General features: G+C 37.5%; 1 protein-coding gene across 3 annotated transcripts; it reads right to left on the reverse strand.

The window, feature by feature from the left end:
* Positions 1–2,156: 2,156 nt before the first annotated feature.
* BROX (BRO1 domain and CAAX motif containing) lies at positions 2,157–23,365 on the reverse strand. 3 transcript variants are annotated; one of them, XM_060091412.1, is made up of 13 exons: positions 23,029–23,365; positions 19,294–19,403; positions 16,382–16,488; positions 15,947–16,043; positions 12,987–13,082; positions 11,891–11,963; positions 10,776–10,881; positions 9,976–10,065; positions 8,377–8,462; positions 7,239–7,320; positions 6,788–6,938; positions 5,410–5,569; positions 2,157–4,414 (listed from the first exon to the last, which is right to left on the reverse strand). In XM_060091412.1, the coding sequence occupies exons 2-13, from the start codon at positions 19,392–19,394 to the stop codon at positions 4,328–4,330; spliced, it is 1,236 nt and encodes a 411-aa protein (XP_059947395.1). In that variant the 5' UTR covers positions 19,395–19,403; positions 23,029–23,365; the 3' UTR covers positions 2,157–4,327. The 3 variants fall into 3 exon arrangements, with proteins under 3 accessions (XP_059947395.1, XP_059947394.1, XP_059947396.1); XM_060091411.1 differs by having other exon boundaries at positions 19,294–19,400; positions 23,029–23,364; XM_060091413.1 differs by lacking the exon at positions 23,029–23,365 and adding an exon at positions 22,349–22,509 and having other exon boundaries at positions 19,294–19,400.
* Between the last annotated feature and the right edge of the window lie 37 nt (positions 23,366–23,402).

Consider the following 23,402-nt stretch of genomic DNA (forward strand, 5'->3'; position numbering starts at 1 on the left):
CTTACTGCCGTTCCCTGACCACACAGGCTCTCTCCCCTGCAGGGACCTTGTGCGGGCTGTTCTCTGGATGAGTCTGTCTTCCCTTAGACTTTGTTCCCTCACTTCCTTCAGGTCTTTGACTCGAGGTCTTCCCGGGGCTCCAGTCGTTCAAAGAACCAGCCGACTTCGTTCACCCCCACCAGCACTCGCCAGCTTACGTCACTGTTTTGTCTCCTTAGTATTTATCAACATTGAGCACAATCTATATTTCACTTACCCCGTTTTTGCTTCCGTCTTCCCTTCCTTCTCTGCCCCGCTCACCAGCCAGGGTGGAAGGGGTTTTACCTGTGTGGTCCCTGCTTTATTTACCTTCTGCCAGTACAGTACCTGACACAGCTGGAACTCAGTATTTGTTTAATAAATGAATCATATGGTCAGTTCACTTCAATGGGTGGGGTACTACATAATAGATTGGAAAAATAAAGAGAACAGTCTTATAATTGTCTTTACTTCCTGATGTTAAAATGGCTACCTTATAATATTTTTTCATTACACTTACACACTCATCATTTCATTTTAATTAACTCCTTCACTGAAACACAGCATCGTCAGCACTATCAACAAAATAACACACTAGTTCTACATCTTGGCATTTAACTGTGGGAAGGTATAATACCTCAAATTTCCTAGAGTTCTTCCAGTTTTCATTAATCAAAAGAAAAAAAAATTTTTTTTTTTCAAATGAACCAGGTTAACGTAGCAAAGAACCGGCCCTGGGTAACTACCAAGAGTGCGTCAGCCTTGTTCGCCTGGGCCTGCGGTGCCCCCTCCTCCCTTTCCCTCTTCCCCTGAGGGCGTCTGAAGGCTGAGCCTCTGGTAAAAGCAAGGATGGGACAGCCAAAGCCCCACTTCACAGGGCAGCATTCACTGCCAGTTTCTCCACGTCATTTCACCTGAGGGGATGGGCCCACTCCAATTGGTGACTCACCCCAGGCAGGCAGAGTGAGGCATTCTGGGGAGGATATATGTGAAATCTGAATAAACAAACCACTGCTCCTCTTTGAGAAATGCTGACACAACATCACCTGGCAGGACTCTTCTACCTTTATTTTCAGTATTAGACCATATACATGCACCCAGCCACCAGGGCTAAGAGTGACATTACTGATATGCCTGTCCTATTGGGGTGTTTCTCAACTTTTCCTATATCATAGCAGATGATCTAGGAAATTCATTGTTTGACATTCTGGAGGTGACCAGCCTGGGAGCTCCAGCCACCTTAGGCCCTGCCCAGTCAGTCCCAGAAGGCTGAGATCAATAGCTTGAGGCAAATGACCAGAGAAGCTCTCGATAGCCGCTGGGTGATGTGACATTTTCTCTGAGGAGCACTCTTAGAGGGAGCTATGAGCTTACACCCACCTCAAGCACATCACAGTCATCAGATACGCTGAATCGCATTAAGTGATTGCTCTGGCCTTTTGGGTAAGTATAATCCAACACCGCTTTCTGTTCTATAATTCAGAGTAGGCGCCCCCTCCAGATTAACTATTTTAATCCCTTTAGTTTACTACAAAAACATTTTTTAAAACAAGAATGTATATTCGAAGCAAATTACTCAAATATCAGATTAAAGTCTTTAGATACAAAAGTATAGTAAACCAAATGACACAAGTTTATTTTTATGCACATATCGAGACAAAAAATGCCTCATTTTCTAAAGCATGATTACTCTAGAAGATAAGGAAATATTTCTGAATATGATTTTATTTGAGTACATTTATATAGTACTGAAAATGCTACCTCAAAGTTTCCAAAGTACAAAGTTTTCTGCAGAGTACTGTACAGCAATAATGATAAGGTCTCTAGCTTAGCTCACCACCGTATACAAGACTGCAGCATGCTGGATAATACTGTGAATAAAAATATATGCAGGCTGATTGAAACCCTACTTCAAGATTAAAAGGTAGTAAGTACCAATAAGCATAAGTAGAAACCAAATAGGTCAAGGAGCGTTGAGTATTTAATGAATTCATGTAGCATAAAACAACTGATGCAAATGCATCTGTCATTTTAAAATACAACTGTGAAGAAATATGACTTTACATTGTGTTAACCTTGTTACTGGCTTAATAAACATAAAAATATTTATTGAAAAACAAATAAAAATTCCAATGTAATTGGAAGTAGAATCACTTTTATTTTCATAAATAAAAAGATAATTCAGTATATTAACAACACTTTTAGCAGGATATGTTAGCTGTCGTTATCTGGTTTAAACTAAGTATGCAATAGTTAACACAAATAGTTACATCTATGACATTCATGCAACTTCTTTACATTTATTAACTTCCCCAAATTTCGAACACGATTCCAAAGAATATTATATATAATGGGATAGTTAGTCAAAGTGTCACCTTTGTTGAGTCAACAGAATATTTACTATCTGCTTATCTTAAAGTTGCCAATTATTGATTAAACGTAATACCAGTATTTATTGCACTTTACAGAAGCACCGAGCATATTACATGTCTTCATTCCATATATGGAAGTATGACCCATAAAAATGTCAATATGTGAAATGGACACATATTGTGTCAATAAATTTAGCCTAGTTACTAAATTTTCAAATGTGAAAATTTAGTAACTAATAAGCACTAGTTTCTAAAATAGATCTTACAGGCCAAGAGTAATAAGCTTACGTCAAGTACGGTTTAAAGTTTTGTCAGTAAATGGCATAGAGCACAAAAATACAGGGAGATTGAAGTGTTTTTTCAATAAACAACAAAATAAATGTCTGTTCAGTTATTACTCCACTTATTCTGAAAACTGCAGCTTCAAATATTAAATGTTATACAGCAAGGAGTAATTAGCATTTCCATATATCAAAAAAAAAACACCTCACTCATTCTATGTAGCTTTTTTTCCCATGAGTATAAACTATGATTTAAGTAATCATTTATTTGAACACAATATTCAGATAGGCATAATCTATTTTTCATAAGAAAATGTTTATTCCTATCTCAATACTTTATGCAGATTTTACTTATTTCTCACAGAATTGCTGTGTGGATTCAAAGGTTTATCTATGTAAGTGCTCAGCACAGTGCCTGGCACAGAGTAAGCTCTCAACATACCCTACTATTACTACTTCTATTATTTGAACCAATGTGTCATTTATAAGAGAAAAATTAGGTGATGCCCCAGGAGAATAATCAAAAGAAGATAAACCTACGTGTGATTTTTTTTGTTAAAGTATTATGTATCCACTATTTCCCAGGTTTGTGTATATACTAAACTATTTCAAATATTACAAGGTATTTTTAAGATATACTGTACCTGTTTGCTCTCTAAGTTTCTGCTATGGCCTTTGGCCTAAAGCAATATAATTCTGACAGGATAAGTGTATTAGAAAACTATATAAAAACCATGTACACTGAAATCAGGCAACAAAGGCATTTTACTCTAACTTCTGTAACAAAGTAGTAGAGATTTACCAGTGTAATTCAGGACAACCGATCTTATTTAGGCTTAAAGTTCTTTCTTTTCATCATGCATTATTTGACTTCTGCAAAAACATTTTCACTCTGTCTTCTCACACAAATACTAAGAGCTGTTACCAAGTTCTGTCTCCTAAGTAAAAAATCCATTAGAAAAAAGTACTTTAAAAAATATTGTAGGTTTGCTTACTGAGACTGAAATGAAGTACAGGGCTATCAGCATAAGAGTAAGCTCTTAAATGGTCTCAACATACCTATAAACACTGATTTGTAAGTAAATTATAGATTCTAACATGTATAAGGGATTTGGTATGAAGATTTTTTGATCTTTAACTAAAAGTGATTTTTTTTTCCTCAACCACAAAAGGTAACTGACACAGAAGATAACAAGTCTGTGCTACAACTGACATAACAGAGAGGGGTAAAAAACCTTGTCTGTTAAAAACTGACTCCTGTCATTCTTCTGGTATCAAATAAGAGGAAGGAAAATAAACTTTTTTTTGTGAAGATAGAAAAACACACCTGAAACCACATGATTCTGCCCTATAGTGTATTAACCTGAAACTTACTACTACCCAGAGTTCAGGAAGAAAAACTCAACCCCCAAATATGCCCTTTAGAAGCACAATAAAAAATTTTCACAGGTTGTCCTGATTAAAAAGGAGTTTAAAAACAAAGCATGAAACATTTCCACTGTGTTAAAAATCAAGAACAAATAAACTGAAGGCAGATTCCCTCTGAATGTACTGAATTAATCTATAGGCTTCAGAGAAATCATTTCAAGAAAGATGAAGTTCCATGGTTTATCTTAGCTGGAAGAAAATTCAAAGTGCACACTGTATCAATGTATTTTAGGAGATGTAGCACCCAGTGTCCTTTTGAGGCTTGATATCTGGTTCTTTCACAGGTTTCACCACTTCTTCTGGTTTGGGTTTAGCCTATGGAGAAAGAAAAATACAGTGTAAGTACATAAACTAAGATCTGGAAAACAAACACTAGATCTATTCCACTTCAGACTAATATAAAGATGATATACTAAAATGCACAGCACGGAGACTAACAAAGCTGTGCCAGAAGCTACATACAAACCAATTCAATTAAAGACATAACAGGAAAGCAACATTTCAGTGCAGATGAAAACCTGGATGGGTAGGCAAAAATCAAGCTAATGGTACTCTTACTCTTTCTGAGGAGGGAGAAACTGAGCCATCAACCTGTGCACATGGAACCCTCAAGTTTGAAGATTACTTGTGACAGTAACAGGCTACCTCTTAGGACATTATTTAAGAGGCTGAACAGGATGAAAAAAATGTTATTTTAAGGAATAATGGGGTTTTAGTATGGGTAGGAAATTATATTAAAAAAAATTTCAAGGAAGGAGCTATGGCTACAAAATAATTCCCATCCCTTTTTTCACTGGCCCCCTCTCTTTTGGTAGCCAAACCTCGAAATTTCCACTTAATCTACCATTTGGTTTAGTACACTAAGATGTACTTAGATATAAATGAATAAAACCAGTCTAATTTTACCCCTGGATGATGTCACAGCATGTTGAAATTAGGTCAAATCTTCAAATACCATGCACTATGCTAAATCAAAAACAGCATTGCTATAGCAATATAAACATGGATGAGCCATCCTTTTTAGACCTGTCCTCCCACACTCTTCTTAAAGGAGGCTCTGACGAATTGTAAAAAGGCAAGATAATGTGATGAAAACAACATCAGTCAACTATGTAAAAAATCAGAAGACAATTAGCACCTAGAGGTTTACATCTGAAAGAGTTCAGATTTTACACCAAGCACTGTAATTAGCTAATTTAACATTTAGACAAATATATGCATCTATTTAAACAGAGGACAATATCAAACCGTGAAGTCTGAGTTCTCTTTTTAAAGTTTCGTGAATGAATGGAAAAAACCCAATCTCGTACACTGTCATCCTTGGGTCTCTGGGTGAGATCAAAAGCAGCCAAGGTTTCTGGTGTCCAGTGCACGCTTGTAGGAGGAAATTCAAAAGGTACAGGTTCTACGAGACCATAAACTGCTTTGAGTTCCAGTTGTGGGGCTTCTGTTGGAACTTTTTGAAAGTAACTGCAAAAAGCAATGGAAACAGCAATTCATTCAGTTATCTGTTAACTATTTGAGTGTCTATTTACGTCCAAGACCCTGTGCAAGGAAATGACAATTTAATGATGAATTACATAGAGAACAATTTCCTGTCTCACGCAGGTTACAGATGAGTAGGTGACAAAGTCAAGAAGCCCTGTCAACAACTGTGCAATGTAACTGAAGCTATGAGGGATGTAGAGTGCCGTGAGAACACAAAAGAGGGGCAGTTAAAAGAGGGGCAGACTTGGGGGGTCAGGGATGCTTTCCAAAGGAAGTGATAAAAGTTAAACTTGGCACGTTCAAGGATGTGAAAGAGCTCAGCATGACCAGATGCAGAATATAAAGGGAAGAATGCAAGAGACAAAAAGCACGGACAAAATTAATTCTACAACCTCCATAGGTACTGATCTACAGTTTGAACAACACTGATTTAATAATGGAAAGCTGCTTGACAGGCCTAGAGAGAACTGACAGAAAATTAATTTCCCTGCTCTATACATGGCTGAAAACAGAATGAGATGAGTATGCCAAGAGAAGGTATGTATATATAACACGCAGAGAAGGAATGGCAGGAAACAAAGGTAAGAGAGAGTTAGGACAGTAGAAGTGAACTATATGTTAATTCATGTTTGAATTTTTAAACCTGTTTTTATATGTTATCATCAAAAGCAGAATAAAAGTTATGTCTAACACAAGTGAATTCTATCACCAATTTAAATAGAAGATTAATGCTCAACTTCAATGCAACTTGATATAAAATGTATGGGAATAGAGACTAACAAACTGTGATATTATTAAAACAATACTATTATTTAAACATTATAAATACGTTCGTCCCTCGGTATCTTCGGAGGATTGGTTCTGGGACCCCGGCAGATACCAAAATCCACAGATGCTTAAGTCCCTTACATAAAATGAAGTAGTATTTGCATATAACCTACGCACATCCTCCCGTAAACTTTAAATCATCTCTAGGTTACTTATAATACCTAACAGAATGTAAATGCTATGTAAGTAGTTGCTGGCCTGAAGCAAATTGAAGTTTCGCTTTTAAGGACTTTCTAGAATCCCCCCTCCCTCCCCCCCCCCATATACTTTCCATCTGCGGTTGGTTGAATTGCGGATGTGGAACCCACAGAATACAGAGGGCCAACTGCACATACTATACCGATTACTAAAATCATACTGAGCTGTACTCACATAAATCCATTTTCTCTCTGACATTTTTCAAGGGTGTTCTTCACAAGATTTCCAAGTTTCCTAAAGAACAAGTGTCCTGAAGGTTTGACTGTTGGTCCAGGGCCTTTGGTTTCTCCATATTCTTTGCATAATGCTTCTGCCTTTGCATAAACTGCATGTGAAAGGGATATACAGTCATTTGATTACAATTATTGATTATTTATACTAAAAAGGCTATTAATCAGAGATGCTCTTTAACTAGTATAAGAGCACTACCAACAACAGTATAAGGGGTAGGTAGGTATTTTCTACAAGTTCTAGGTTTTCGAAGCACTTTTTTTTTCTCCAATTACTTCACTGATTCTCATTCCCTTTCATGAACTCTGCCAAAATCTCTTTTAACTGCCCATTCCCTTTATGATTAAACATTAGTATTTAAAAGAGGAGTTAATATTCTGGCAGGAATACTTACATTTTTCTGCCTCTTGAAGAGACCTGATTGCTTCACCACATTTATCACTAGCCAACAAAGTCTGACCATGATAACAATAAGCCTGATAAAAGAAACACATTTTTATTCATTCTCTCCTCAAATGATGCTTTCCACTATCATCGTTTTCTATATGCATCAGACAAAGAAATGCCTTTGTCCATTGTTTGAAGTATCAATGCAGTCCCTTACATCTCTTTACTTGAATAAGCTTCCCCCATCTCTGTTGGTATATAAAGTGGAATTATGTCAAGCCTTGAGCCAAACTAGCCTTCTAACCATGGACTGAGAGCAAAAACTATTTGCTGAAACCTGTTTTTAAAATTAGGGCAGAGGAGGGCCTCCCTGGTGGCGCAGTGGTTGAGAGTCCGCCTGCCGATGCAGGGGATACGGGTTCGTGCCCCGGTCCGGGAGGATCCCATATGCCGCGGAGCGGCTGGGCCCGTGAGCCATGGCCGCTGGGCCTGCGCATCCGGAGCCTGTGCTCCGCAACGGGAGAGGCCACAACAGTGAGAGGCCCGCATACAGCAAAAAGAAAAAAAAAAAATTAGGGCAGAGGGGATAAAGGAGGGAAATTAGTGTGCTAATGCAGAGGGAGACGGAGGGAGGATTTCAGGTTAAGGACTAAACAGGTCTTAAGAAAAATGTTACCAGGCTGGAGTAGAACATGCTTATTCTTTAAATGTCTACCATCAATGCAGGGATTGCACATGGTCTTATGCAGTGTGTTTGAAAGCAGATTATAAGGTATAAGAAATCTTATTTATGATTCTTCACCAACCCAGGTGATGCACTGTATGGGTAAGTCTTAAGATGAGCATTAGTAAATATCTTTCTCAGTGAACAGGATGAAACGAGAGAACTCTCATGAAGTTTGCAGAAGGTTCCAGCTTAAAAGCGGGTTTGAATCACAGTAATTCCATTGCTATAACCCAGCTCCACATCATCTCCTTCCACTCGCTTTACTCCACAACGGCTGCACTGACCATCAGGGAACATTTCCTGCGAGCTGTCCCTTATCTGTCAAATGCTAACGAGGAGTCAGGCAAGATGACAGAACTGGTGCTCGAGGGGCTGGAGAGAGAGTAGTTTACATTGTTTCTGGGCTAAAAATACTTACATAAGCTGTGTAGAAACACATTTTCAAGTGAAGATATTTTCTCCATTTAGCAGAGTACGCAGGCTCCAAACTGGATAAAGCATGATCTAAAGTTACATTTTAAAAAGCAAAATATAATTTCACCCTGATTCACTAGGAGACTTATAGCTTATGTGTTCAGATGCTAAAAGCAGCATGCCATTCAAGTCTAAAACTCAAACATTTACACTTTAAAAATCTTGCTTTATTTAAAGTGATTTATTTAATTAATTTATTTATTTTGATTTCATGGTTAATGCAATTCAAGTTTGAGATAATGATAAAAATAGCAATGACTAAAAACTTCAAAGTAAATATGAATACTATTACAGTATCTCTTTCCAACCTTTTTCATAATACAGCAATGCCAAGAGTAGTCTAGTCACCCAAGTCAGAAGCAAGGATACTCTCCTAACCCTCATCCACCACCCCATCCCTGCATCTTGTATAAAACACACATGCTCATATATCCTGCCGAACACCTTTGGGATGTATTTCTTCCTCTCCATTTCCTACTCTGCTATCTTTGTCAAAACCTTCATCATTTCTTCCATAGTACTTAGGAAGAAATGATTATAGTCTAAGTAGAGTCAGCTTACTACTCCTTCACTAGTAAGCCCATTTCTCATCTTGCAATGATAGGGACCTTTCTTAAATTCAAGTCCAGTCAAGTCAGATTAACTTTACTATACGTTTTAAGGGGTCCCAAATACCTACCGAATGAAGGCCAAACTTCTTAGACAGGCTTACAGACCAATTCATAGCCTCACATATGCATACTTTCGTAACCTTTGCTCCTAGCTCTCACCCTGTTTCAGCTAAAACATGTCTCACAGTCCCAGAATGTGCTAAGTTCTTTCTAATCTCTGTACATACTACAGAATGTTCTACTCTTCCCATATGCTAAAGCATCCCAGCAAACCTAGAATTTCTATTTCAAAATAAGGCTAAACCACCACCTTCCTCTAGAAAGCCTTCTCTAGCATGCCCAGATCCTTTAGGTTTTTATTTCACCCCTGTAACCACACCTTATTTCATGCTATAATAATGTGGTTACATGTTTGTCTCCTTCCCTAGACTGTGAATCTGTACACCCAGCAACTAAAAGAGTAACCATGTCATAAATAGAAACATATACATGTTTCCTAAATAAGTGACTGAAAAGAATAATAGTTAAGGAGAAGACCTGAGTGCTAGTCCCAGCCTCCCACCTGCTAGCAGTTAAATTACAGTTTAGTTTTATGTTAACTCTCTGGATTTCAGTTTCTTGTCTAAATAAGGATAGTAACTACAAGGTTGTTATAAAGACCAAAAACATTTCAAAAGAAAAACAGCTGTTTAATTATTAGATGTAACTGGTTAAAAAGGATAGCATCGTCCTTTTCACTAGAAGTTACGGAGCATATTAACCGTGAACAGCTCTAATTCTTTTATTTTCTTTTAAACAAGATTAATAAAATAATGCAGCTATTACTACACCTTTGCAAAAGATGAAACAACCTGAGAGTCCTTTTGCTTTGCTTGTTCCCTACTAAGCCAAGAGCTTAATGTGAAAATCTAAAGACTAAAAATAGAACTTACCAGCTTTTTGATAGAAATTGGCTGTTTCATATGCCAGGGCAGCAATTAGTACAGGAGCATGTTTCAGTTCAATTGCTCGAGCAATTGTTACTATAACCAAAGCACAATGAAGTGAATGTATGATTAAGTTCACTTGCATTTACCGTAAGTTCAATTATAATAGCAAAAGACAGTCTGATAACTATTTGGGATTTTAATACAGTTTGTTAAAAGTTTTAACGTAAAAAGTAAGCTACAGAAAATGCAAACATAAACAAGCAGAAAACACTGAGCTTGTTGGTTCTGATACCACTTCCTTAAATAAATCACTAGCCAATTACTAATCACAGAAAACCCCTACTACAAAATCGCATGATGTAAGAGGAAACAAATACTTCCAGGGCACTGGAGTTTGAAATAAAGAAAAACAAAAGCCAACAAAGTTTCTTTATTGTTTTCACATAAGTCTTCATTTATTTCCTGCCACTGAAAGGCAAAGATTTCAAGGTAAGCCAAACAGTGGAAGCAGAAAAGAAATGAGCAAGGTAGAGTGGGGAGAAAGATGAGTTATAGACTTAATTTTATGCTACCAGAAATGGCGTGAAATCAAAATCCTCTTAAAAAGAATTATTAAACTGTAAGGCCTTTTCCAGCTAATGAAAAATGAAGGCAAATGCTAAAGGTAAGAATCAATTTTTTAAATTCCTCACTATAAATTTCTCAAATCCTGAAACTCAATTCCGGCTAATTCTGATTTTTTAAAAAAGAACTAAACGCCAATATAGACTTTCTTAAAAAAAATCTTACAATATTTAAGATACCTTCTTGAGCTTCGGCTTGACATTGGATAATGTAAGCTTCTATGAGTCGTGCCTCTAAATCCCTCCCCTTTTCTGCGGGTGTAATTAATTTTGGGATATGACTTTCCTGAGAAAGAAAAACAAACAGAAAAATAAAACAAAGAAGCCAAATTTTATTTTAACTCAGCTGTTAGAAAGAAAACTGAAGTTATGAGATATTCAATTTGGGGATTTATCAGAAATTCAGGGTACAAAGAAAGATTGTGTAAAACAGAGCAATGTTAAGCTTACAGAGAATAAAAGTTCCTGTACACTAAAACTTTTAAAGCTTTTTATAAATTTTTGTAAAAATAAGAAATTCAAGAGCAAAATTTGGGTCATAATAAATTGCTTAGATATGCAAGTCATATTCTTAACTTAGAAAATGTTTAACTGAAACGGAAACCAAATTTCCCTTTTGCATGACAGCCGGAACTGTTCATTCACATTAATAATAGTAGATATAAGGAAGACTACAGTTCTGTAGCTCACTCAGGATCACAGCTTTTTCATCACTGTAAAACTATCTTATCATGAGAAAATGCAACACTGGCCTCCAGGAGCCTTCAGTAAATAGTAGTTTAATTAGAATGGGGTGGGGGTAATTCTGGTTGGAAAATATGTTAGTCTTTCCCCTAATTCTCATCACGTCTCCAGGCAATTTAATGTAACTAGTGTGTACTGATTGCCCCGCTGGCATTTTCACTGAAATACAGAGAATATACTCAGAAAATTTGGTTTTGCAGAACCATGATTGCTCCTGGCAACTGCTGCATACAGCAAGGAGAAATGCTCAGAACTATCAATTTTTGTGCTTTGTTTTCTCTCATCTTTTCAGAAGAGACCGAAAAATAAGCAGTGAAGTACCACTTGCATCGTCTAATTGTAAAATTCACTGATGATTTTCTGAAGTGGAAACACTTAATATTCTGTAATTGGCTGCACTCATCAACAAGGTACTTAACATAAGGGAAACAGAACACATATAGTTCTTTCTACATGATGAAATAATTCCTTCACCCCACCCCGCAAAGAATGAAATAAAAATTATTCAAGAATTAAAGCATTAAGAATATATTTTATTATTATTATTTTACCTTTAAATGTTTAAAAATCCCAGCTGCAATTTTTAAGCTTCGATGGACTTCTTTTGCTTCATCCTCTGTTATGCTGAAAGATAGTGGTTACATTAGTTACAGGATGAATCCCGTTTCTGGTATTAAAACCAACAACTAATACATTCTTATAAAACCACAGAAGTTAGTCATTTGTGTTTTTCACTACGTTTTCTTCCTTTTGACACTTAAAAAACTAACAAATGCACATGAAAAATATCCAAAGAGAAGATACTACAAGTGAAAAAGAGAGCTCCTGTTTAGGGGTCTGGACAAAGGCTTCTTGTTTTTCCTTCCAGATAATCTTCTGTGCATAAACAAGCATAAAAATCAATATACATTTAATGCATGCACATACTTAAAAAACACATACATACACAACATTCACCACTCTGCTCTTGTTTTAATCACCTAAATTACTTCAGAGACAATTTTACATCAGCACATACAATTCAACTCCATTCTTAAATGGCTGCATATTATTCCCATGTTCAGGTGCATCACAGTTGGTAGTTGCCAGTTTCATATTGCTAATATCCAGTTGTACTATTATAAAAAATGTATCTCAAAAAAACCCAAAAAAACCCCAAAAAACTGTATCTCATTTTATTTCACAGTTCCTTACTCCTTCAAAACATCTTTCACATACTTATAAGGCTTTGTATTTTTCTGTGAATTGCCTGTTTATGTCCTTTGTTTATTTTCGATTTGTTGATCTTTTCCCTGTTGATTTGTAAAAGCATTATAAAAACAATTTGTCATATGCACTGCAACTTTTTTGACCAATCTGTCATTTGTTTTCTAACTTTGTTTATGGTACTTTATGTGGTCAAATAGTCAACGCTTTTCTTGGTTTGGGGTTTTATTCAGAAAGACCACCCCCATGACAAGATTATTAAAAATTTTTTCCCTTTTAACTGTGGGCTCCATAATTCTGATACTTAAAATATTAACTTTATGAGGCAACCTTACATTTATTAGAAGTGATACCTTTTATCAGTAGCCTAGACTTTTTAATAATGAAGCTCCATGTTTGAAAAATAATACATATGCACATAACCCTCCCCTTTTAACTTACTTTTCTTTTCCAGCCAGTCTTGAAGCATATTTGGTATACCATAAAGCTACATTAAATCCCATGGAAATTAATTCAAAAACAGCATCCTGCTGGGCACTAGAATTATAAACATGATCATTAAGTACTGTCAATGACTGAGACATCTCTATACGAAGCCTGCTATACATCTTACACAAAATCATAAAGAGCTAAATGCTAACTGAAAAAATGAAGAGTCCTTGTGTTTAATATAGGTTGGGAGGTAAGACACAAGCACACACACACACAATTAACACTGAATGACTAAACATAACGGTCCACGATGTACTTCATAATAGTAAACATGAGAATAGTAGTTCCCAAAGGTTACTGTACATTGAATAGTTTTAAAAATACAGATTACTGGAACTTATCCCACAAAGAAAGTCTGGGAAGTGCCCGGAATCTGCATTTTTAACAAGTATCCAGTTGATTCTGGAGCAGGTGATTCTTACACCACATTTTAAGAAAATGGATTTCAGAGGAGAGATCATTTCAGGCTAGAATGGTTAAAGAAGGCTTAATGATATAAACAGAGTTTGAATTGTGCCTTGAAAGATGGCTAGAAGGGAAGCAGAAGGACATCCCAGATGAGGGAATGATGCTGTTAACGCACAAGAAAGGATAAAGATTTTTCTGGTGGCAGTAACCCAACTAGCTTGATTGAAGTTGCCAGTTCATAGAGGGAAATCGAGGAGGAGGAGAGCAAAAAGCCAAGCTGATGTGAAACTGTAGAAGATTCTGAATTCCAAGCCAATTAGTATACTACAAAGAGAAAGGTCTCAAAAATAAGTGCACTTTATATCTTATTTGTTTCCTTCAGATTCTATAACTAAACATGACACAAAGATGGCAAAAAGCTCACAAAGCAAATAAGATATTTTTATTCACTGTTGTTCTGATGAGACCCTGAAAATTCTTTATACACATTATCTCACTTATCTCAAATGATGAAGTAAAAAACCTGAAGTAATACCCTTATTACACATATACTAATAAAGATACAGAAAAATTACCCAAAGGGAAGAAACTAGAATCACGATTCTGCTTTGTATTTTTTATTTAATTGCTGCCTCCAACTTAGAAGGAATAGAGACATGGAAACTTTTTAGATTAAGAAAAAAAAGATTTGTTACAAAACATGTATTTCAAAAATACCTTATAAACTATCCTGTTTAATATACATTATAACATACAAAAATATGACAGTTATGAACAAACTTCTTAAAACAGTTTACCATACCAAAAAAATTTAATGCATAGCTTAACGGCTTATGCTTTTCAGCACTGGGAACTTTCCAATGAATTACATCTACTAATTACATCTAGTAATTCTAGTAATGGTGATCTAAGCAGTATATCTAATTTATAACTTTACCTTTAAATAATAAGATAGTTTTGCTAATTTTTATGAAGTCTCATGAATAACTCTCTCCTGTTTACCCTTCGTTTATTTCAATCTGCCTTGCTCCCAAACACTCCATTTCTATTGTACCACATCTAGGTAGTAGTTAAGAGTGTATACAGTTGAAAAAATACTTTTCAGAAGATATACTCACAGCACACTTTTCATTGAGTAAGCAGCAATCAAGGATTAAATAACTTAAAAATCTCAGATGTACTGAATACTCAACATTATAACTTAAGGCCCTTATCACGTAATTCTTCACTGTCTCATAAAACTATGCTGAGAAATGCTGTCACAAGGAATGAAAATTTAGCATGGTGGGGAAAAGTGCCAAATTCATGTAATACAAAACACTTTAGAATCTGCCAAAGTTCTGTAATGTAACAATGGTAGAGGTTTGATTCTTTAAAAAAAGTTTTTAAGGAAAATATTCTTTCATTTTAGATGAAGTACGAAGGGGTAACATAAAGAAAAACAGAAAATGAGGACTTACTTGGAAAACCTTGGTATCTCAGAATATTAAAATTTGGAAAGGACCCACAGTCCACAACTTCCTACCCAATTTATGAATTCTATTATATACAATATTCCCAAGGAAGGAAGGAAGGAAACTAACATTTATTGAATGTCTATTAATGCCTGGCATTATATCAGCCCCTTAATACAAAATTTCCTATTTTGTTCCTCACAAAAGCCCTATACCTGTAACCCCAACATACAGTTGAGGAAGCAGATGTTCACACAGGAGAAGCTCTGAGGCTGATCTACGTGTGTATGAATCCAAAGTCCACACTCCTTCCACTGTAATGCCTGCCCTGGGTGTTTGGCAATCCCCATTTCCTTCCCTTCTGATTTTATAAAATGGTTAATTCTAAAGCAAACTGAGATCAAGATATATGACTATTTAAACAACCCAATGGTGTTTAAAAAATTAAAAAAGTAGTTAAAAATTTAGCACCATTATGATCAGTTTCCTGTTACAATTAGATCTAACTAGTTTCAAGTGAACGATGAGAAAGTTCTGAGGGGAAGCTTTTAAAAAGAGCAGAAACAGTGAAATTAGGAAGAAAACAAATACAGTACTGTCAGTCAAGAGTATGGAGCTGGGGTGGAACTGGGGAGAAAGAGAGAAAGAAGGAGATTGACCAGAGACATCTGAACTATCCATCAGAAAAGGAAAGTAGTGGAGAAAGCAAAGTTCTGCTCTGCTTGGACGGAGGCAAAGACCAAAATCTAGGTTTGGGTTTCAAATTCCCAAACCATTCTTTGTGTGTTATTAAAAGTCAAGGCTGCTCAATCTAGTTAACATTTATATTGATTATCTCAAAAATGATTTGGTCCAGAAGAAACAAATTCTGTTTGTACTTAATAGACTGCATTAGGAGTTTAGGTCAAAAGTTTTACATTAATTTCCTGATAAGGCAAAATGCTGATCAGACTTACATTTTACTTCTTCCACACAGAGGCTATGAGTTAATCACTAGCTAAACAGTTACAAAAATGGCTTGAATTTAGTACTGTTGGTGCTGCTTACCTTGGAACCTGTCCCTGTAATGTATCAGTCCACTTGAAATTTTGAATATATCGTAACTTGCTTTCTTGGGTAGATTCATCCAATGAGTTAATGAAACCTATAAAAAGGTAGAAAACATTTTCAGTTTTACAGGAAATATCACGTGTCTGTTTAGAACATTTTTCGGAGAATGACTTTTTCAGATACCCGAATGAAACTCCCAGCCCCTCTATCCCCTTCTCCTAAGGTAACATAATATGAAATACGCACACATTTAATTTTCAAAATGTTAGAGAGAACACATACTACCTTTACATTTTCACATTTCTGATACTCAAGCATACTGAAGAATATAACCTAGAAGACTAAACTATTCAAATTTGAAAAGTCTAAGAATCAAATATGAACTTCTACATAGTTGACTTTTAAAAACTTAAATTGATTTAACTAACTAACCTTGTAAAAGTGAAAAATATGAATCTGCTGCATTCTTCATCATTTGTGGATTACAGTTCAAATCAGTGAACAATTCAAGCAGTCGTGCTCTAGATGATCTCAAGTCACTTAAATGAGACAGAAAGAGATAGCAACGTTAAGTAAGCTGTATTACAATGAATCTATGTAAAAGTGGCTTAAAAGTTTCAACTGTAAAAGCTTAAACACACACACACACACACACACACACACACACACACACACACACACCCTCCTCTAAGATATTACTAAGTATACAGGAATGAATTTAATTAGGACTAACACTGGAGGTAAGTGAAATTTCTAGTAATAATTGTTTTAGAAGTTGTACTAAAATAAACTCAGTCCAACTAAAGGAGCAAATCATGAATACAATTATATAATAAAAATACACAGCAAGTTTTAATTTAAAAAAATCAAACTAACACAAGCTTTTAAGACGGGAGGAAAGAATTACGAATAAGTAAATTAATCTGACCAGTTCACAATAGAAGTTTTTTGAAAAATGGAAATTTAACATTTGTACATAATTTCCCCTTAAAATTTCAAAATTTGACATTATGTCAAAATGTACTTAAGTACAAAACCATATTTTAAAATTGCATTCTATAATACAACACACACACAAACATGCAAAAACACGTGGCCACTAGTCATTTTAAAACTGCTCCCTCGTCTCCATTCTCCTTTGCTTCTCTACAGCAATAAATGTTGCAGACATTTATTGTTTCTTTCTCGAAATTCTTTTCTCCCTTGATTCCAATAACGCCAAATTTTCCAGATTCTCCTATCTCTAAAAGTTCCTTCTCTATCTTCTTCCATGTCCCCTTCATATTCCCACCTCCAGCAACGTTCAGTCTTTGGCTTTCTGCTCTTCTCTCTTCTGAGGTCTCATCTACGAGTATAACTTTACATCTAATCCTAGATCTACATTATCAGCTCTAACTTTGTCCTGTTCCAGTTACACATCTTCTTTCAGAAGGCAACTTGCTTAGTGAGGGATCCAGAAATCATATTACATGGACCATGACTAAAGACAGTTGGGTGTAAATGACTAAAGACTAAATTTAAATTGTAAGCACCAAGACAGTAGGGACTGTATACCCAGAACTTAGTGTCTGGGATAAAGCATATACTCAAATATTTTTGTCGAGTGAAGTAATACTAACATTTCAAATATTTTAAGATTTAGAAGGACTGTAAGTAGCACTGATGTTTAGAAAGGAGCACAAACTTAAACCTGAATGGTCTAGATGGAATGTTTATTGGTACCAGCTCTAAGGAGGCTGATTCCAAGAAAGTATATAGTAACAACTATATACAGCTGACCAAAAATGGGATGGGCTACCTTATGAATCTGTCATTGTTGAGTTATTTAATTAAAAGCTGGGAGGGGTAATTCTTGGACTCGGAAAAAAATCTGTTTTCTTTTTTTTTCCTTTTGGCCATGCCACACAACATGTGGGATCTTAGTTCCCCAACCAGGGATTGAACCCGTGCCCCCTGCATTGGAAGTGCAGAGTCTTAACCACTGGACCGCCAGGGAAGTCCTCAGAATTTTAATCCTTAAGGCCTATTCTAGACTTGAATACTTTGCTAGCTATTTCCAAGTGGCATTCAATCATCACCTGCAAACCAACTTGCGGAAAATTATATTCATATTAAAATGACAGAATTCGAGAAAAGTGTACCTTAGAAGTATCTAATTTAGGTTATTAATTTTACAGATGAGTAAGTTTACAGATGAGTAATTAGTAAGAGACTTGCCCAATGCTACAGATAAAACAGTTAAGCTGGGACCAATGTCTAGGATTAGGCGTTGGCAAACTACAACCTGTAACTTGTTTTTATACGGCCCACAGCTTAATTTTGCAAAAATGAACAAAGAAGAATATCCAATAGTGACTGTGTGTAGCCCACAAAGCCTAAAATATTTACTATTTAGCCCTTTACAGAAAGTTTGCTGACCCCTAGTCTAGATCAACTTTTTGCTTCAATTACTTCTTTTCACAAAAAGTAGCAATTCTCTTGGTTTTCCTTTACTGGTACCACCAATGTCTTGATCATCTAGGTTCTGTATCTCATAGACTAAATGAATCCTTTTCAACTTTCCAGAGCAAATGAGACATCTGGCCAGTTGATGTCTCCTTCGAAATCTCTCTTGCATCTATCTCTTTTGTGCCAGTTAAACTGCTCTACTCATACTCCCTAGAACAAAGGTTTACCTAACAGGAATGACTTTCTCCTCTCCCTTCTTACTATCAAAGTCAGGGATCAGCAAAGGGCCTGAAGATAAATATTCTAAGCCTAGTAGGTCATAAAGTCTCCCCTGGGAATACTCAATCTTACTGTACAGAGGAAAGGCAGCCATAGACAATATGTAAATAAGTGGGGGGGGGGGGGGGCTATGTTCTAATAAAAACTTATTTATGAAAACAATCATTGGGCCAATCTGCAGGACACAGTCTGGCAACCCCTGATCTAAGCCATACAATGCATTTAAACCCCAGCTCAAGTCCTCTCTCCTACTGAACACTCTGAAGGCCATTTCAGGTCATAGGGACCTCTCCCTGCTCAGAACTCAATTAATTTACTAGCTGGCCAATGAACAATATCCATATATGACTTTGTGGAGTCTCTTGTACTGTTGTAACATATAGCTTAACTCTTTAATTGTGACTGTTTAGTCTCTCTGGGACTCATTCACTGACCTAAACTTGAGGACCCAGTTTAAATAATCTATGATTTAACTTTTCACATGTCATTTATAAGTTTATAAGGAGTCTAAGGTTAGAGACAGTGTGTTACATACTTCTGCATTGTGCATGACCCTAAAAAAGTACCTTGTATCCATGGGTGGCTCAATCAATACTTGTGGAGACTGACAAACTTACCTGCAAATTTTTGAAGCAGCAGGGCCAGTGACTACGCCATAATAGTTAAAAGTGACAGGAGCTGTGGCTTTTAATGGGTTCCTATGAAACCAATGTGTCATTCTCTCCTACTGACAAAAAACAAATGTATAAAAATTAAAGATAAAACATTTAATGAGCAATGTAAATCATATTAAAATATTTTTTAAAGTAAAAGTAGAAAATTACTACAGGATATATACATTTTAATATAAAACATATAAAACAGACATATACATAAATAAAATGCTTCACTGCCATACATCAATCTTGTTTTAACTGTCTGTTTATAGCAGCCTTTTTTTTTAATTTTTTGCTTTGTAACAAATTTAATCAGTTATACATATACATATGTTCCCATATCCCCTCCCTTTTGCGTCTCCCTCCCACCCTCCCTATCCCACCCCTCCAGGCGGTCACAAAGCACCGAGCTGATCTCCCTGTGCTATGCGGCTGCTTCCCACTAGCTATCTACCTTACGTTTGGTAGTGTATATATGTCCATGCCGCTCTTTCACTTTGTCACAGCTTACCCTTCCCCCTCCCCGTATCCTCAAGTCCATTCTCTAGTAGGTCTGTGTCTTTATTCCTGTCTTACCCCTATGTTCTTCATGACATTTTTTTTTTCTTAAATTCCATATATATGTGTCAGCATACAGTATTTGTCTTTCTCTTTCTGATTTACTTCACTCTGTATGACAGACTCTAGGTCCATCCACCTCATTACAAATAGCTCAATTTCATTTCTTTTTATGTAGCAGCCTATGTTTAGATCAGGCCTATTAAAAAAACAGCATTTGTAAATGTGCTCACAGTAACTGCAATGTTGAATATATTGGAGCAGTAACGTTTAAACTTTAATGTGTATAAAAATCACGTCGGGGGGGCTTCCCTGGTGGCGCGGTGGTTGAGAGTCCACCTGCCGATGCTGGGGACACGGGTTTGTGCCCCGGTCCGGGAGGATCCCACAGGCTGCGAAGCGGCTGGGCCCGTGAGCCATGGCCGCTGAGCCTGCGCGTCCAGAGCCTGTGCTCCTCAACGGGAGAGGCCACAACAGTGAGAGGGCCGCATACCGCAAAAAAAAAAAAAAAAAAAAAAATCACATCGGGGCAGGAGGTGGGGGCTTCTTGTTAAAATGCAGGTTCTAATTCAACAGTCTGGGGTAGGACCTGAGATGCTGATGCTTCTGGTCCCCAAACTACACTTTTGAGGAGCGTAGTACTTGACTTTGGTTGGACAGCTGCGAATGAGAAGAGCACAGGAGCAGAGGAAAGTGATTCCGAAAGAGGTTCAAATGGTGACCCTTATTTAGACTGCTAAGATTACTGGACAGAAATAGGTTTTAAATTAACTGTGTCTCCCACATGATATTGCTGATGCCAACCGATTGGCTGTAGCATGTGTTCTATAATAAATATACTTTCCACAGAATAGTTAATATGAATCAATATTTTCATGATAAAAAACCCCACATGATACTTGATCAATAATATCTATCCTTAAAATGGTAAAAAAATGGCCGAATTATGAACATATTTAGCATGTGTAACTGAAGAAACCTCAGGTAGAGTTGGAGTTGGGACAGGCCTGTAGGGGGAGCTCTCAGGTCCCGCTAGGAGACCTCAGTTAACAGGAGAGAAGTAAACCTACATCTCTGACAGGAAGGTACCTCTAGGTTACTATCAGAAGGAAGAAGAAAACTTCTCTCCATCCATGGCAGCTCAGCCAGTCAGACTGTAGCAGGCCAACCAATGAGAAGCCTCCATACTCTGGACGCCCAGGTTCCTCCAATGGACTCTCTGGTTATTACAGCCCCTCCCAACTCTCCCCTTTTCCCTATAAAAGCATGTTCCCCTTTCTTGTTCTCTGTATTTGCTTATGGTCACCCATCTTTGCATATCGCTGATTGTGATTTCTCTGCTGGTCCCTAATAATCTCAGTTTTGTTGGTAAAAAATAAAATAAATAAAATAATAATAATATCTATCCTTAGAACATACTTGTGGTTGACAAGGGGGAGGGCAGGTAGGGGAGGGAAGGACTGGGAGTTTGGGATTAGCAGATGCAAACTAGTATATACAGGATGGATAAACAACAGGATCCTACTGTAGAGCACAGGGAACTATATTCAATATCCTGTGACAAACCATAATGAAAAAGAATATGAAAAAGAATGTATATATGCATAACTGAGTCACTTTGCTGAACAGGAGAAATTAACACACTGTAAATCACCTATACTTCAATAAGTTAAAAAAAAACAATGTCTATCCTTAAAAACCAAAACATTTAAAAAACTACCTAAGTGAAATGCCAACTTAAAAAAATTAACTTCCACACCTTTCAGGTTAAAAAAGAAAAAAAAAAAGGAGTGTGTCACTTGCTTAAAAGTCCTTGGGAAGATAGTGAAGATAATACAGGAAGGTGTAGTTGAAGACTTAAATATGGCAATTAGATTTCGGGAAGTGGGAGACAAAATCGGTAAGATTTAATTAATTTGAAAGCATTATATACAATGTTGTCCATGGATTTTTCTTATCGGGGAAAAAAACGTGAGCTGTACAGTGTAAAAAATATCTACTTTATGTACCTCCCTTCCCATATTTATTCATGGCAAAACCGGCTTTGGAGAGCACCAGCTATTTAAGGATGAGGAAACGCACTGTGTATTCAATGAAAAATTGAGCAAGTTCATTTGAGTAACTCAAAACATTTAACAAGTCCTTCAAAAATATATAACCTTCTAAATATCATCCACGTAAATCTCCTTTATAACCTAAGTAAACTAATACTGCATCTCCGTGCATATAAACCAAGCCTCCCAGAGACAATGGCATACAGTACACTTGACTGTGAAATACTCTTTTAAGGCGGCCTCCCACGTCCTGGATGAAAATGTCTTAAGTTCTGTATATCTTTACTTCAGGACCGAAGACGGCAAGTACCGTGTTCTCTACCCCTGCCTAATCTGTCCGGTCAAAGACCCGCACTCCAGTTTTCAAGAATTCGAAGGGCGGGGTAGAAGGACGACACACCCACCTGCAGGTGCAAGGAAGGGTGCCTTTGAAGCCACCAGCACAACAGTCGGATCGAGGCTGCCTCCTAACCCGCTGCCACAGGAAGAGTCCGATTACCGACAAGGGTTCTCCACTCCGGAGACCCTAGGTCCCGCGACGAACCTACCGCCCCCGAGCTCCCAACGTCCACTTCCTGTTTACCACCCAGCCTCTTCCTCCCGGGCCCCGTCCGGTTTAACGCCGTTAAGACCTTGCGCAGGCGCACACCTTAGCGTGCCCCTCCTGAACAGGCATTTTCGTGGAAAGCCGATACTATCTACCCGGGAGAGGCGGGCAGAAGGTGCCTAAACAAACTCCTATGTAGCTCTAAGACCCTCCCCCCGCCCCCAACTGCTAGTGGAGACGCGGGCAAGGCGATTCTGTGAATCTAGCTGTTAATACCATTGATTCGTGGGGCTAACGTGAATTTCTTTCTCTCGTTTGTTTCAAGGCACTTTTTACACAGGTTCCATAGACTCCCGGATAGTGGTCCCCAAAAGTCTCCTTCTAGTGCCTTGAAACACTTGAAGGAGACTTTTGGGGACCACTATCCGGGAGTCTATGGAACCTGTGTAAAAACCTTGACCCTACTGCTTGGGACTCCGGGGAGACGACAGGGGTAGGGATAGTACTGGGAAACGCCCATCCTCATGACATACTTACCGGATTTCTCGATGTCTGTACAGCACCCCTCCAGAGGGAAGAAAGGCAGTGTCCGAGTCCGCAAACGAGAAAGGGAGGGAGTCGCAGAGCCCGGATTACCGAATTTGAGCGACGGAAACCAGGCCTGCGGGAGCCGATCACGTGGTCAGGGCGGCCATGACAGCTACCGAGGCGGCAGTGCGCGCCGCTCTTGGGTTGAGGCTGCCGCGTTGTCGCAGTCCCCTTAAAACACTCCGTTCCTCAGCCCCTTCTTAGATATTCCAACACAGTCTTTCCTGTTGAGCTGCGGTCTCCTCCAGAGACAAAGAGCAGAGATGGCCGGGCCTCCCACCCCGAGGAAGAATGCCTCAATAACAATGGCGGCCGCTCGGTGG

The sequence above is a fragment of the Mesoplodon densirostris genome, chromosome 2 (assembly GCF_025265405.1).
Source record: "Mesoplodon densirostris isolate mMesDen1 chromosome 2, mMesDen1 primary haplotype, whole genome shotgun sequence".
Lineage (NCBI taxonomy): Eukaryota > Metazoa > Chordata > Mammalia > Artiodactyla > Ziphiidae > Mesoplodon > Mesoplodon densirostris.

Excerpts from the sequence above, each read along its gene's own strand:
- BROX (XM_060091412.1), bottom strand. The coding sequence starts at position 19,394 with ATGACACATTGGTTTCATAGGAACCCATTAAAAGCCACAGCTCCTGTC. Across the intron at positions 11,964-12,986 it reads AGACTGGCTGGAAAAGAAAA|CATAACAGAGGATGAAGCAA; the intron begins GTAAGTTAAAAG and ends ACTATCTTTCAG. Across the intron at positions 10,066-10,775 it reads TCAAGCCGAAGCTCAAGAAG|TAACAATTGCTCGAGCAATT; the intron begins GTATCTTAAATA and ends CTTTGGTTATAG.